Below are 16,307 nucleotides of genomic sequence, written 5' to 3'. Positions count from 1 at the left end.
GTACTCTGTTATATCAGATTTACCTTCTGGTACTTTTAGGAATGGTTTAATTTTAATGACATGGTAGAATTTCCTTAGATTTTCAGCATTTTTAATCCTTTCTTTGTGCAGATGATCGAGAGGACATATTGTGTAACCAACTAGAATTAGTTCTCATATGTACCAAAAGTTAAAATTTCAGTAAATCAGATTTCATATTACATTAAATTGTCAGATAGAATCAACATTTCCTTTTTCTGTATTAAGTACATTTTGGAGGTTATATAGATCTTTTTATTAAAAACAAGAGTTTGTTTTAAACAAAAAAGTAGAAATAAATTCTTCCACAGACTATGACACATAGTCTTTTCTTATTTTATTATGTGCTTTATTATTCATATTTTGTTAGGTTAGCAAACAAATGATGTCATTAAAAATTGAACCACTTGATACTTTATGTACACATCAACATACCATATTGTACTTATGTCAAGTTTTTGCATATTGAAAAGTTAGTGAAAATAGGTTTACGATCTTTTTGGTTAACTGTTCATATTTTTAGAAGTGATTTATATATGCTATGTGATGAGTTAGGTAGTGTGAATGCAGAGAGGCCCAAATTATTTCTTAAGAAATCAATAGGTAGTGTTTAACTATACATTTAAATATATGATTATAATACAACATGTTAAGTATAGTAGTATAAATAGTCTAGATAATAAAGTGACTGCTTTTGTCTTTGGGGTTTCATGGAGGAGGTGATCTTGAAGGATCAGTAAGTTTTTGCTAAATTAACACAGAAAGAAAGAACAGTAATTTTCTGCCTCCTCCTTTTTTTGTATTCAACGTCTAAATGTTGATGCTCTCATTGATTAATCCCTGGATTCACTTCTTTCTCTAAATTGCCTCCTGAGGTAATCTCATTCTTTCTTAGGATTTTAAATACCATTTGTATGTTGAAGGTCTGTGGGTGATGGAGTCGGTTTGCATTTGACTACTAACCTAAAGGGTGATCCTTCAAACCCATCCAGCGGCATGGCAATCTGCTTCTGTAAATATTATAGCCAAGAAAACTGTCTGGAGCAATTCTACTCTGTAACACATGGGGTTGCTGTAAATTGGAATAGACTCAATGGCAGTGGGTTTGGTTTTGTTTGCTTATATATTGTTGATGTTCATATTTGTATTTTTAGTTAAAACCTCTTCTTTAAGATTCAGAATTAAATATCCAGCGCATACTTGGCATCCTGCTTGTGTCTTATAAATATCTCAAAACTTACTATGTCTAAAATTGAATTGTTTATGTTTCTGTGACCACCTACTACCTACACCTAAGATAAATTAGTAGTAAAATGAAGTGTTCTCCAAAGCCCCCCATATTCCAGTCCATGTAGAATTGTTGGATATAAGCCAGTTAGGTATTATAGAATAATTTTCTAAGAAAGACCGATTTGCTTTTATAGTACTTCTTATAACATTAAATAGAGAACAGGAATAATTGTTTGTTTTGATAAAATCTTATCATATGCATAGAGAAAATCTTATATATGCCTGTATCTAGCTGTAAAAAGGGGGCCATGTCTGACCTCCTCTAACTTCACAAGGGGAAAGGAGAACCAAGATCAATAGCCCAAGGCTGATTCGTATGAGGTGGAGGTCAGACATGCCTCCTCTCTTCGCTATCTTTCCCAACCCTGACACCAGTCATCCCTCCCACAGCACTCTCTACTGGGTTCCATAATTCATTGCAGTGGCCCCACACAACTCACAGACCGTACTCATGATTATGGGATTTATTAGGGAAGTAACAGTTAACAATTCAGGCTCAGGGACACTCAGGATACAGTTCTTCCATCAGGACAGCACACTCCCAGCTGTGCTCACAGGCATGCCTCTCCCTGGCCTTAGGCTTCTGCCCAAAGGCACTCAGCCAGGAAGCCCACCACACTCTCTCCTGCTCTAGCTAATTGAAAATTGGTTTGGAGGCATTAAACTACAAGCTAAAAAGATGAGAGAAGAATAATATTAAAATATATACTTGGTGTATCTGATTGATGCATAAACTATTAATATGAAGTCTGACTTCTTTTAGGTTCTGCAAATCAACAGGACTTTTCTTCAGGGAAAAGTGAAGATTTGGGAACAGTTCGGGAGAAGTCAACCAAAAACCTTGTTATAGGTCCTCTTGATCTTCGTTTGGATGCCAGTGCTGTACATAGAATTTTGAAAATGATCGTTTGTGCCTTGGAACATGAATATGAACCATATAGCAGGCTAAATCCAGGTTTGCTTTTGGCTTCATTTTGAGTCTGTTGCTAGTTGATTTGAATGATTATATAATCCAATTTGTGTGATTTTGTTAACTTTTTAGTGTATTTTGTCTATCTACAGGGACATTGATGTATTCATTTGTTAAAGAATAAACTTGTGTGTGGAGGTTATGGGAAGGGTTAAAAGTTAAAAATTCTTTGCATAAGTACTTTGTTTGCCAGTATTTTGTCAAACCTTTCCGCTTCTTTTTTGGGTGTGTACTTGAGAAATCTGGCCATTTTTTCACCTGAGTGGATTCTAAGGAGTCAGATGTGAAAGTGGGCTCAAAACATACAAATTTAACATTCCAGAAAATTTAGGTAGTACCAGTAAAGAAGAATTTGCTGTACAAGTTTAATTTCTTCTACATGGTGTGAAGAGATGGTTATCACAGTTTCATAAAATAAAAATGCCTTCTTTTTTTATGCAATAAAGCAACTCTTAAATATAATAGAACATAATAGTATGTTCAAGGGAGTATAGGATAGTGGTTAAAAACTCAGCCATTAGGGTCAGGCTGTGGTTTGAATTCTAACTCCTACTTCTTGTTGACCTTAGGAAATTTCATTAATATCGCTGATCCTGCATGTTCCTGTCTCTATAATGAGTTTTATTATTTTGACTGTGGTGGCTAATTGCCTTCCCAGTACTTATTCTCTTCTTACTTTATAGTAATAGAAATTCCTGTAGTTATAGAAATAAACACTACACATCACAGGTATAGTCATATGACTAGGTTCTGGCTACTGGGATGGGAGCAGCACTTTGGTAAGTCAGAGAGGCAGGCATAACTTATACCTTGTCAAGCCTTAAGGATCAAGGAATTTGGATTTTATTCTAAATGTGATGGGAAATCATTAAAAGGTATTGAGTAGGGAAGTTATTAACTTGTTAACACTAAAAATCAGGATAGGTTATTCATTTAAAAAAAATTAGATTTCCCCAGTTTTACTTATACTCATTTGTATATTTGTGTATGTGTATTAAGTTCTGTATGGTTTTATTACCTGTATAGGTTCATGTGTCTGCTACCATAGTCAAGAAGGGAACAGTATCAACATCACAATGATCACTCTTGTTGCCCTTTTATAACCACACCTACCTGCATCCTACCCTCCTCATCCCTAACCCCTGGAAACCACTAATTTGTCTTCCAAGTCTAAAATTATGTTATTTCAAAAATGTTACATAAATAGAATCAAAGTATGTGACTTTTCGTGCAAGTTGTTGCATGTATCAATAGTTTTTTTTTTTCATTATTGTTTTTGCAAATAGTATTCCATGTTGTGGCTGTACCACAGTTTATTTAACCATGCACTTGTTGAAGGACCCGTTAACTGTTGCCGTTGAGTTGATTCCGACTCATAGCGACCCTGTAGGATAGAGTAGAACTTCCCCATAGGGTTTCCAAGGAGTGACTGGTGGATTCCAACTGCTGACCTCTTGGTTAGCACCCAAGCTCTTAACCACTCCGCCACCAGGGCTCCTGTTGAAGGACTTCTGTGTTGATATCCTGTTTCTTCGCATCCTCTCCGCATTTGGTGTTGTCACTGTTTTTTATTTTAGCCATTCTGATAGGTGTGCAGTTTTTATTAGCTACCAACAATCTCATTGTAATTTTAATTAGCATTTCCCTAATGGCTTATGATATTGAACATCTTTTCGTGTGCTTATTTGACATCTGTATATCCTCTTTGGTGAAATGCCTGTTCATGTCTTTTGCCCATTTTCAATTGGATTGTTTTTTCTAAAAGTTTTATAATTTTTTTGTTTTATATCTATGATCCATTTAATTAATTTTAAGGTGTGAGGTTTATTTTTTTGCCTGTGGATTTCCTGTTGCTCCAGTACTGTTTGTTGAAAAGGCTGTCCTTCCTCCATTGAATTAGTTTTCCACCTTTGTCAAAAATCAATTGAGCATATTTGTGTAGATCTGTTTCTGATTCCTCTGTTCTGTGTTCCATTAATAAATCTATGATCTATCCCTCTGCCAATATTATACTGACTTGATTACTTAAGCAGCATGTTTTTGTTAAGTGTTGTCAAGTCAGTTTCAACTCATGGCAACCCCATGTGACAGAGTAGAACTAACTGCCCCATAGGGTTTTCTGGGCTGTAATCTTTAAGGTAGCAGGTTGCCAGGTCTTTCTCCTGCAGAGCTGCTGGGTAGGTTTGAACTGCCGTCCATTTGGTTAGCAGCCGAGTGCTTAACTGTTGCTCCACCAGGGCTCCTTTTTAGCAATATAGTAAACTTTTAGAGAAGTTTAAATTAATTTGATTGTGGGGAATATTAGCTGAGGTTAGAAAGGACCTCATAATAACTTTTGTCAGTAGATATCTCTAATGGGGTATTGGTTTGCCTATTTACTATAAACCTATTAACAGTGACTCAATTTATTTGTTTTTCTCCTGTTAAAGTCCAAACTGGTCAGTACTCCAGTGGAATAGGGTGACCCTGTTTCATGAGGTTGTTTTAGACCCAAATTCCTTTTATGTTGTTACTCTGCCGGTTCCTGGGATGTATTATACCTTGTCTGTGTGGTCAATGTTGGCTCACAATTACGATGTCTAATTTTAATCGTCAGGAAGGAGGAATATGAGAAAATGATAGGTATGCAGTTTCATTTTAAAGACATGTCTGTGTCATCCACTGACTAAAACGTAGTGACATGTCCCCACACCTGGCTGCAAAGGAGGATGGAAAATGTAGTCCCCAGAAGAATTTCACTTAAATTCAGAGTGTTTTATTGCTAAGAGAAAGAAGGGATAATGATTACTCCAGGACAGTCACTAATCTTTGCCACAGTAGATTTATACTGTGTATTTTAGGATAGGGTAAAGAATAGTATGAAATACATTAATCTTTACTTGAAGCAGTTCCTCATCTCAAAAATGTGATGTACAGGCAGTCCCTTGGTTGCGAACAGGATCTGTTCCTAACTGTCTTTAAGTCTGTAAGTTGAATTTGTAGATAAGTTGGAACAGGTGCATATGGTTCTTATTTAGCCTTACTTTAGTGCAAGAAAAGGCTCAAAGCTTTTTCAGTGATGTAAAAGCTGCACATGCAGCAGGTGAAGGTGATTGTGATGAATTTTTTGCAAGTGGTGGTTGGTTCAGTCCTTTCAAAGTGAGGGCAAATTTACATAACATCATGTAAATTTGTATGAGTTGTCCCTAAGACGGACTTTTGTAAACCCAGTACTGCTTGAGTGTAAAGAAACTGCTGACTGACTAGTTTAATATGAAGGCAGTACTCATTTTGAATGGTAGCTTGCGACCATAAAAATGACTGTGCAAGCTGAAACTATGCAAAACGATTTTAACAATCAATAGGAAGAATTACAGTTGTTCCACAACCTTCAGAAATTTTTGTCAAAACTTTAAAAATTCTCTCACTGTCAGTTATAAATGTATAGAGAAGTGAAGCAATAGTAAAAGGAATGGTACCGAATAAGTAAAGTGTTTTATTTCTTTGTAAAAACTTACTAAGAGTAGTTTGAATGGTGTTTACCTCTTTCTCTTAGTAAAACTTACAATGCAGAGTGAGCATCTTTCTTATGCCTTGGCAAACTGTCATACTCATTTCTTTTTGGATCAGCTTCCAACAGTTCATCCCTTGTGCTTTCAATGTTGTGAAAAACATTGAGAGTTCCTTTAATGTGAAGTTTTTTAGTAGTGTTACTTACTCTGAGATATGTCATATTTTTTAAATTACGGTCACTTTGTTCATTTACATTGATAAGTTGACCTTCACTAAGTTCCTCTGGCTACATATCTAGAGTCTTGAATGGTGCAGTGTTGATATTTTCACATCCAGTATTACCACCTTTTGTTTCTTTCCTGCACTTTTATATCTGTTGGCCAGTCGTCTGTTTCAGTTATCCATTTTTGTAAAATGTCACGTGGGCTTATCACTGGGCGACAAGGAGACAACACAATTACATGTTTTGCTGTCTATGCATGAACTAAATAACAGATGCACAGTAACCAATCTGTAACAGACTTTAAAGAAGTGACATGGTTGGTCTCTGATCATGATGCTCATATATTTTTTACCTGGTGATTTGTGGATTGAAGGACTAGCAGCGAAGTTTGTGCTTTATGCAGTGGCTCACAATTAATACACCGGGTTCATTGATATTTGAAACATGTTGTTTATGCATTGGCATTTTTTAACTAAAGTGATAACTGAAATTGGTGCATATCGGAACCATGCAAAGTGGGTACTGCCTTACATACATATAGACATACATATGGGTGCGTATGTATTAAATCCTAAGTAGTTAGCAGTTCTGCTGCACCATTCTCTTTTAGCTTTTTACTGAAGCATAATATACATGTAGGAAAGTACATAAAACTTAAGAGTGTAGTTCTGTGAATTTCACAAACTTAACCACTTCCATCTAACTAACTGTTTAAGAAATAGAACAATACCAGAGTTCAGAAGTCACCTTTATGCCTCGTTCTATTTACCACCCTGACCCCAAAGGTAATCACTCTTCTTACTTCTAACATCATGGATTTGATTTAATTTTGTTTATTTTTGAATTTATTTAAATGGAATCACAGTATGCACTCTTTTATCTCTGGATTTAGCTCACATTATTTTTATGAGATTCATTTCTGTTTTTGCCTATAGTTGTTGATCATTTATTCTCGTTGTATAGTATCCCATTGTGTGAATATACTATAATTTATTTATCCATTCTACTGTTGGTGAGTATTTAGTTAGTTTCTTAGGGCTGCGGAAACAAAGTACTAGAAACTGAGTGGTGTAAAACAACAGAAATATATTCTCTTACAGTTCTGGAGGCTAGAAGTTGAAATCCAGGTATCCCCTAAAGATTCTAGAGAAGACTCCTTCCTTGTCTCCTTTTAGCAATGCTGGCAATCCTTAGCATTCCTTGGTTTGTAGCTGCGTCACTCCAATTTCTGCCTGCTTCTTCACATGGCTGTCTTCTCTCTGTGTGTGTTTGTTTCTGAATTCCTCTCTCCTTATAAGGACACCAGTTATTGGATTTAGGATCCATTGTAATTCAGTATGATTTCGTCTTAATTATATCTGCAAAGACCATATTTCCAAATAAGGTCACACTCGAAAGAACCAAGGGTTAGGACTTTGACATACCGTTTTAGGGGCTGCTATTCAACTTACAAACAGTGGTTTTCTGGTTTTTGGCTATTAGGATAGTGATACTGCAGAATTTCTAGTACATGTCTTTTGGTAAACATGTACACATTTCTAAGGGTGGAATTGCTAGGTCAAAGGAATATACATGTTTATCTTTACTAAATGTTTCAAAACAATTTTTCCAAGCTGTTGTCCCATTTGCACTCTTAACATCAGTATAGGAGAGTTTTAGTTGCTGTACATCTGGGGTTGGCAAACGGTGGCCTGTGGGCCACATCTGACCCACTGCCTATTTTTGTACAGCTCATGAGCTGAGAATTGTTTTTACTTTTTAAAAATGGTATGAAAAAAGAATTTTATTTTGTAACACATGAAAATTATATGAAATTTAATTTTTTGGTTTCCATAAATACAGTTTTTTTAGAACATAACCATGCTCATTTGTTTATGTATTGTCTGTGGCTGCTTTTGTGGTAAAATAGCAGAGGTAAGTAATTGTGACAGAGACTGTATGGCCCACAAAGCCTAAAATATTTTCTACACTGCTCTTTATAGAAAAAGTTTACCGACCCCTACTCTGCATGCTTGGCAATACTCAGTGTTTTCAGTCTGTTTAAGTCTTTTTGCCCATTTTCCTATTGAGCTGTTTGTCTATTTCTTCTGAGTTTTAGGAGTTTTTTATACAGTATAGATACATGTCCTTTATGGAGTTATTTGTATCTATCTATCTATTGCAAATATTTTTCCTAGTTTGTAACTGTCGTTTTCACAAATATCAATGGTGTTTTGATGAACAGAAGCTGTTACTCTTTTAAAGAATGAAATTAGGAATTTCATAAAGATATTTTAAAATAAAAACTAGTAAATTTTTGTATAGCAAAGTCTTGTTATACATAAATATTCTATTAAAAAAAAAAATCCCAAAAAAACCCAAACCCATAGCCATCTAGTCAATTCCGACTCCTAGCAACCCTATAGGACAGAGTAGAACTGTCCCATAGACTTTCTAAGGAGTGGCTGGTCTAGAGTAGTGTAATTTTTTTTTTTTTTTTATTGTTGTAGTTTAAGTGAAAGTTTACATTTGAAGTTAGTTTCTTATACAAAAATTTATATGTACATTGTTATGTGACCCTAATTGCTCTCCCTATACTGTGACAGCACACTCCTCCTTTCCACCCTTGATTTCCCGTGTCCATTCACCCAGCTCCTAACCCTCACTGCCTTCTCATCTCACCTCCAGACAGAAGCTGCCCATTTAGTTTCATGTATCTACTTGAGCTGAGAAGCACACTCTTCGTGAGTATCATTTTATGTCCCACAGTCCAGACCTATCTTTGTCTAAAGAGTTGGCCTCGGTAATTGTTTTAGTTCTGGGTTAACAGAGAGTCCAGGGGCCATACTTTCTGGGGTTCCTCCAGTCTCAGTTAGACCATTAAGTCTGGACTTTTTACTAGAATTTGATCTCTGCACCCCACGTTTCTCCTGCTCCAGCTGGGACTCTCTGTTGTTTTCCCTGTCAGGGCGGTCATAGGTGGTAGCCAGGCACCATCTTGTTCTTCTGGTCTCAGGTTGATGAAGTCTTTGGTTTATGTGGCCCTTTCTGTCTCTTGGGCTAATACTTTCCTTGTGTCTTTGGTATTTTTCATTTTCCTTTTAGAGTAGTAGTATTTTTATTTACTAAAAGTAACAAATTATTTTACCTACTTCATTGTTGAAAATAAAAATGGAATTTGACCTTAAATTGTGGGAACCAATTAATTCAGGTTTCAATTATTTAGGAAAATTAATTATTTAAAAGATCACTTTTCATTATAGATAATAAGGATGAAAATGAAACAATACTGAATCCTGAAGAAGTGGCATCTCTGGAGCAATATATTCCTACTCGACTTACGAGTGTTACTCTCCTCAAATGTACCTGCACAGTTTTCATGGCTGAATTCAACTTACTGGGCCATTTGCTACCTGTCATTATGGGAAAAAAGGTATCTTTTGAGATTCACCACTTATTTTTTTGGCAATATGCATTATTTGTTATTCATGTAATAACTGTCAGAGACTCATGATTAAGTAAAAGAATATCTGCTTATATAGTTACCCATGATGAAGTAAAAGCAATTTAACTATGATTGCTAATTCTTAGAAAGTAATTTTATATCTATAAATTTTTAAAATAAAATAAACTGAAGCTAAAGGTATATAAAGAAATGTTGCAGGGCATGGACCCAGAAGTCAGAATATATACTAACTATGACACCTTAGACAATTACATTACATCTTTAAGCCTTGCTTTCCAGAAATAACAAGCCCCATTAGATTCAGACTAAACTTACATAGACAACAAAAACAAGATCAGTAACAGTGTCAGCTCCTCGTGTCCCTTTTTCCACAGGACAACACTAAAACCAAAAGGGCCAGGTGACTTACAACACACATGGTGGGGCACCCTGTTGGTGAGGATCCAGTTCCACACTGCAGCTGAGTAGTTTTACAGCCTGCAGCTGTACTATAAGAGGCAAGGCGGAAAACCGCATCTTACCTGAATAAGGGATGCTGATGAGAAACTGTCTCATGGCAGCCTCCCTCAAGATAGGTGAGTGAAAAATAGTCTGTTAGCAGCTCCTCTCAAAACCACTTAGATTTCCATGTTCTGAGAATATGACAGGATATACTACCAGAGCGTAGGTTAGTGGTTGAGGCTTGCCTATGTCACCTACATGGATATATGTAAGATTGTCAGGGTGCTGGCATGTAGCAGTTCCCTTACAGTATCTAACTCCTTGGATTGTTTTGAAGATCCAGTGATACAATACAGGTAAACCATTTTGCACATATTAGGAACCCAGTGATTACTCTGTTACTGTTAATAAGGACTCATTAGATACTTAATGTTTAAGGTCCATATACAGTGTATTGCTTGCGGAGTGTGCCATATACATATAAGGTCTTATGTGTTGTTTTTAATTTGTTATTTATCTGTCATATTTCTTTTGATGTCTATGTAATGATGATGACTGTAGAAGTATAAAGTGTCCTAGATTTAAATAAGAAGAACTGAGAGAAGTTTGGTAGGGAATTGACTATAATGCAATAGTTTCCTTTTGTATATTTGCTCTCTAGTGGCCGCTCATAATTAATTACTGTATTGCTGGGTAAAGAGATCATTTGGTAAAAATGTCAGTGGAGAAAATTAGAGTCCATATGCCAGTATTTTCTATCATTTTCATTTTTGCTGTCATCTAATTATTTTTTAGTCTGTAACTATTGGTTCCCCTTTTTATAAAATGAAGCTAATTACATCCTTATTTTGAGGATTTTGGATATAATATATGTAAGAACCTAGAGCTATGGCTGGCACAAAGTAACTGCTTTGCTTCCGGTTCCTATCATGATGGAATAGTATGCATTGAACTAGTCCTTCTGCAGATAACAGTTATAACAGTTGGGTAAAATACACAAAGTCACTGCATGAAGGCATTGGAGAATAACCAGTGTAGGCAGGGGCTGTGATACATGAAGGAAGAGAGCTAGTGCATGAAGCAAGCTGTACATTTACTGTTGTGCTTCAAGTTTCCTGGGGTGATATGAAAGAGATCTTAGCAGAAAGTGACATTCTTACTGGGTTAAGGAGTGAGAGGTTAAAGTTCTTTGTGGCAGAACAGCTGGAAATTGAGGAAAAAAATGCCAGACAGGACGGCCTCGCTAAGAAGGGAGCCCCCTAAATCTGCATATAATTCCGTTAAAACTCTTTACCAACACCTATGCTGTCCATATGCAATGTAAGCCTCCTAGAAACCCATCAGAAAACAAGTTAAAGAGCACAGTAGAAATTTCACCATCTGCTTGGTGCTGGGTGTCAACAATTAGAGTTCGTGCTCTGTCTAGTTAGCACCTAGTTTGAGCCTTCTAAGGGCCACAACTGAGGAGTAAGGACAAAATTGAAAGATTAGTCCTAAGAAATCCTAAATCCATAGGACCAAGGTGATCTGCTTGTATTCTGTCTGCTCACCAAAAGAACAGTTAATCCACTTTGAAGGAAGATAACATAATTCAGGGCCTCTACAATTTTTGTCTGCAACAGAGCTGTCTGATAAAAAATTATGAGGTAGATGAATCAGGGAGAAGAACTTTAAAAGGGACACTTAATCAATCAATAGGAATTTATAGATCTTTATGCCTTGTGGTACCTTAAGTTCAGTTCCATGACAAGTCTCTAGAGAGATGAGCTTTCCTGGGATGGAGGGATGGAGGGATGGAGGGAGGAGAGTCAGTGGTTGTAAACAACTGAGAAATTATAGAACTAAATGGAAATTAGAGAGAGAAAATGGCTTTTTTTGTTTTGTTTCATAAAATATTTATACAGTAACGCTATCTCATACAAATTGTCATGGATTAAATTATGTCCCCCCAAAAATGTGTGTATCAATTTGGCCGGCCATGATTCCTGGTATTGTGTGGTTTTCCTATATGTTATAAATCCTGCCTCTGGGATGTTAATGAGGGAGAATGAGCAGCAGTTGTGTTAGTAAGGCAGGACTTAGTCTATAAGATTGGATTGTATCCTGAGGCAGTGTCTTGAGATATAAAAGACAGAAGTGAGCAGTGAGACAGGGCGACCTCATACCATCAAGAAAGCAGTGCTGGGAGCAGAGCGTGTCATTTGGACTGGGGTCCCTGCGCCGAGAAGCTCCTAGTCTGGGGGAACACCAAAGAGAAGAAGGCCAATAGAGAGAAAAAGCCTTCCCCTGGAGCTGATGCCCTGAATTTGGACTTTTAGCCTACTTTAACTGGGAGGAAATAAACTTCTCTTTGTTAAAACCATCCACTTGTGGTATTTCTCTTATAGCAGCACTAGATGACTAAGACACAACTCACGAATAAAAACAGTGTTGATTTGTAAGTTAGTGGATAAATTAAAGGAAAATTTGACAAACAGGAATCACTTTGATATTAAAAAAAATTATAAGGTATACTAAAAATAGAACCGATTGAATTGAATCTAGAGGGGAAAAATAGAAATAGACTTAGAGGTGATTCAGATACTGGAGTTACTAGACATGGGCTTTAAAGTAACTATGATTAGTAAGTTCAAAAAGAGACAAAAAAGATGGAAGATTTCAGAAAAGACCTGGAAACCATAAAAAAGAATCAAATGAAATTCTGGAACTGAAAACAATAAGGACACAAAATTGTAAGTGGAAGGGTACAAAAAGATATACTATTAAATACTAATCAAAAGAAAGATAGTAAGGCTATTTTAATACTGGAAAAAGTATAGTTTAAGGCAAGCAGTATTATTAGAAATAAACAGGGCCATTTCATGATGATAATAGTGTCAACTCAAAGAAGGAGCACAATAGATAATTCTCACAGATGTTCTATTGAATGAAGGAAGCCAGACCTGAGTCTTTATATTATATGAATCCATTTGTAATGAAGTTCAAGAATACGCAAAACTTAGTTGTGGTGATTAGAGTGAGAATATTGGCTACCTCTGGTAGGGGGATTGTGTATTACCTGGGAAGGGGCATAGGATAGCCTTCTAGGGTGCTAGAAATGTTTTATATCTTGATCTGGTTGGTGATTACAAATGTAAAAATTCATTGAGCTCTACACTTAAGATTTGTGTGCTTTACTGTATATTATACTCAAGTGGCTTTAAAAAGCAAAGTAATTAGGATGGGGCAACCGAAAACCAGTTGCCATTGAGTCGATCCTGACTCATAGCAACCCTATAGCGACCCTATAGGACAGAGTAGAATGCCCCATGGGCTTTCCAAAGAGTGGCTGGTAGATTCAAACTGGCGACCTTTTGGTTAGCAGCCAAGCTCTCAACCACTGTGCCACCAGGGCTCCAGGATGGGGCAGGTAGGGTGGAAAGGACGAGAGTACTGACACATTGCTGGGATTGTAACCAATGTCACAGAACAATTTGTGTATGAGTTGCTGAATGGGAATCTAAATTGCTGTGTAAACTTTCACCTAAAACTCTATAAAATATTTTCAAAAAAAAGCAAATTACTTGGGAAATGGTGGCTTTAAGATTATTATTATTAACAATGAATCAGAAAAGCAGGATTATGTGTTCAATTTACCCAATTTTAGGTTCAGTGTTTCTCAATAATGGCACTATTGACTTTTTGGATTGGAGAAGTATTATATAGCATTTACCGTCTTTGAAGAAGGACATCATGCTTAGTGAAGTAGAACCTGTTACTGTCAAGTTGATTCCGACTGATAGTGACCCTATAGGACAGAGTGGTACTGAACCATAGGGTTTCCAAGGAGTGGCTGGTGTATTCAAACTGTGGACCTTTTGGTTAGCAGCCAAACAATTAACCACTGTGCCACCAGGGCCCCTAGTGAAGTAGAGGGGTAGCAAAAAAAGAGGAAGACCCTCAAAGCTAATGCCTGTTAAATGCCAGTACCGTACTTCACTTATTGTAACAAGACAAAAAACTAAACAATTAAACCGCTCTTCCCAGATATTTTCAGTTACTTTTAGATTGAAGGTCATACTGTTCCTCATTGAGAACTATAGGTAGGGTATTTTAAGGAAGTGAGATATTTCTAGAAGAGGAAGGCATTGTATGTCTGCTACTCAGAGTATACACTCTGGACATCTTGAGACTTACCTGGATTTATTTGGAAATTCAGGAAGGTTCTGTGACACTGATAATACCAAACCCATCTGTAAAAACAGCTTGGGGGAGGTGTCTGACCTCCTCCAACCCTGCAAAGGGGAAGGAGAACCAAGATCAACAGCCCAAGGCTGATTCCTATGAGGTGGAGGTCAGACACACCTCCTCTCTCTGCCATCTCTACCAATTCTGACACCAACTGTCCCTCCCACAGTACTCTACTGTATTTGATAATTTATTGCAGTGGCCACACAGAACTCACAGACCATATTCACAGTTATGGGGTTTGTTAGGGAAGTAACAGTTACAATTCAGGCTCAGGAACACTCAGGATACAGTTCTTCCATCAGGATAGCCTCTCCCCAGCTGTGCTTTCAGGCACGCCTCCCCCTGGCACTCAGTCTCTGCCCGAAGGCACTCAGCTTTCGCTCTCCGTGGGCCAGGAAACCCACCATGCTGTCTCCTGCTGCCGGGTCTCTGCTGCTGGCCTCTTCTTCCTTGGTGGGGGTGGACTTCTCCGCTCTGCTCTGGAATTGGCTCTCTTTTAAGGCAAAACTGACCAGTCCCCTTGGTAGGCCACAATTACCCTATCATACGGTCACCTGGGTGGAAGTTACAAGACCATGGCTAGAAAGGCCACACACAAAAGTAATTAATCTCACTGCACCATCTTGGGATTCTTAGGAAATCTATAGTATGTGAATTATTAGTAATATGATATGGATCAGAAATGTTTCTCTTTTGCAAACTGTATTGTGAGTGTCTTTGACACTGTCTGGAGTAGGTCACTTAGTCCCTTAATTATCTAAGTGCAAATAAAGGGAAATAAAATAAAAGATGCCGGCCCTGGGATATCTGGGAAGTCTTTTGGAATGATTGAGTTTAAGAAACTACCTTTAAGATACTGAGGCACTTAGTGGTATGATTCCTGTTGATAGAAAAACAAAAGGTTTAGCTAAAAGACCAATGATACTTTTGTGATAAATATACATTCTTGGAAATCTGGGACATAATAAAAAATATATAGAAGATATTTATATTTGGTTATGGTAGGAGTGTTCTTTAGAAAGGCATTATTTCTCGATTGATTTGGTATTACTGCAAATTATGCAAGTCTAAAACTTGCACAGAGGCATTGTGCATTAATCACTTGTGTACTTCTGAAATATAAAGTCAACACTATTATTTTCCAGAACTTGAGTAACTTCATGAATACTACAAACTTCCAGCCTCTTCGGCCTTTGCCATCCATTCACATATTGGTGGATAAAATTAATCTGGAACATTCTGTGCCAATGTATGCTGAACAGTTGGTACATGTGGTCAGCAGCCTTTCTCAGCCTTCTGATAATTTGCTTCATTATTGCTATGCACATTGCTACCTTAAGGTAAGAAAAGTGATTTTTTTTTAAAGTATCTGATGGGCTTTGGGAGCTTCAAATAAATTTCTTCTTTCTTGAGGTTGTAATTTCACAGTAATAGTACCCCATAAGGTGAGATTTAAATAAGATTTTAAGTAGCTTTATCATTATTCCAATATAATAAAAGTAAAATAAAAATGTACTAATTTTAAAGATATTTCTTCAGTTATTTGTGGTTAGTAGTTTTATGCTTGTAAGTTAATGGTAATTATAACTTTTGAATATTTTATGTAGAATTTCTGTAGATGCTATTTATAAGCAGTGTGAAAGTTTTAATATGGACACTTTAAAAGACTCATGCTTTCTTTGAAGGGGACGTTTATGTGAGATACGATGTTTTATAAAGAGGGTTTAACATTTGTTTTTTAAGTCATTTTCCTCTTATTAAATTTATGTTAATTTCTTGTTGCAGAGGGAAAAATCTCTCATTACATTAAATCAAATTATGTAAAGTGAATTATTGGAAGGTTGGTTAAGTTCTGCTTTTTTTTTTTTTTTTGGTTTTAACGAAGAGAAGTTTATTTCCTCACAATCAAAGTAGGCTAAAAGTCCAAATTCAGGGCATCAGCTCCAGGGGAAGTCTCTCTCTCTGTCAGCCTTCTCATCAGTGTTCCCTGGACTAGGAGCTTCTTGGTGCAGAGACCCCGGTCCAAAGGATGCGCTCTGCTCCTGGCACTGCTTTCTTGATGGTTTGAGGTCCCCCTGTCTCACTGCTCACTTCTGTCTCATATCTCAAGAGATTGCCTCAGGACACAATCCAGTCTTGTAGATCAGGTCTTGCCTTACTAACACAACTGCCACCCATCCTCCCTCATTAACATCATA

The 16,307-nt window shown here is 36.8% G+C and overlaps 1 protein-coding gene across 12 annotated transcripts in view; it reads left to right on the top strand.

The window, feature by feature from the left end:
• VPS13B (vacuolar protein sorting 13 homolog B) overlaps window positions 1-16,307 on the top strand; it is an 866,934-nt gene that overhangs the window by 79,853 nt on the left and 770,774 nt on the right. For 10 of the 12 annotated variants that reach the window (XR_002823075.1, XR_002823074.1, XM_023726045.1 and 7 more), the window contains exons 13-15: window positions 2,072-2,263; window positions 9,236-9,405; window positions 15,255-15,449. Coding sequence is in view for 9 of the 12 variants with exons in the window: in XM_023726045.1 (XP_023581813.1) it covers window positions 2,072-2,263; window positions 9,236-9,405; window positions 15,255-15,449 (557 nt within the window). In the remaining 3 variants the exon portion in view is untranslated. Of the gene's footprint in view, window positions 1-2,071; window positions 2,264-9,235; window positions 9,406-9,812; window positions 9,953-15,254; window positions 15,450-16,307 lie in introns of those variants that run through there. The other 2 variants (XM_023726050.1, XR_002823076.1) reach the window with 2 other exon arrangements.

The sequence above is a fragment of the Trichechus manatus genome, unplaced genomic scaffold (genome assembly GCF_000243295.1).
Source record: "Trichechus manatus latirostris isolate Lorelei unplaced genomic scaffold, TriManLat1.0 scaffold00009, whole genome shotgun sequence".
NCBI lineage: Eukaryota > Metazoa > Chordata > Mammalia > Sirenia > Trichechidae > Trichechus > Trichechus manatus.
The sequence above is the reverse complement of the archived record's forward strand: the minus strand, read 5'-3'. Positions and strand labels throughout refer to the sequence as shown.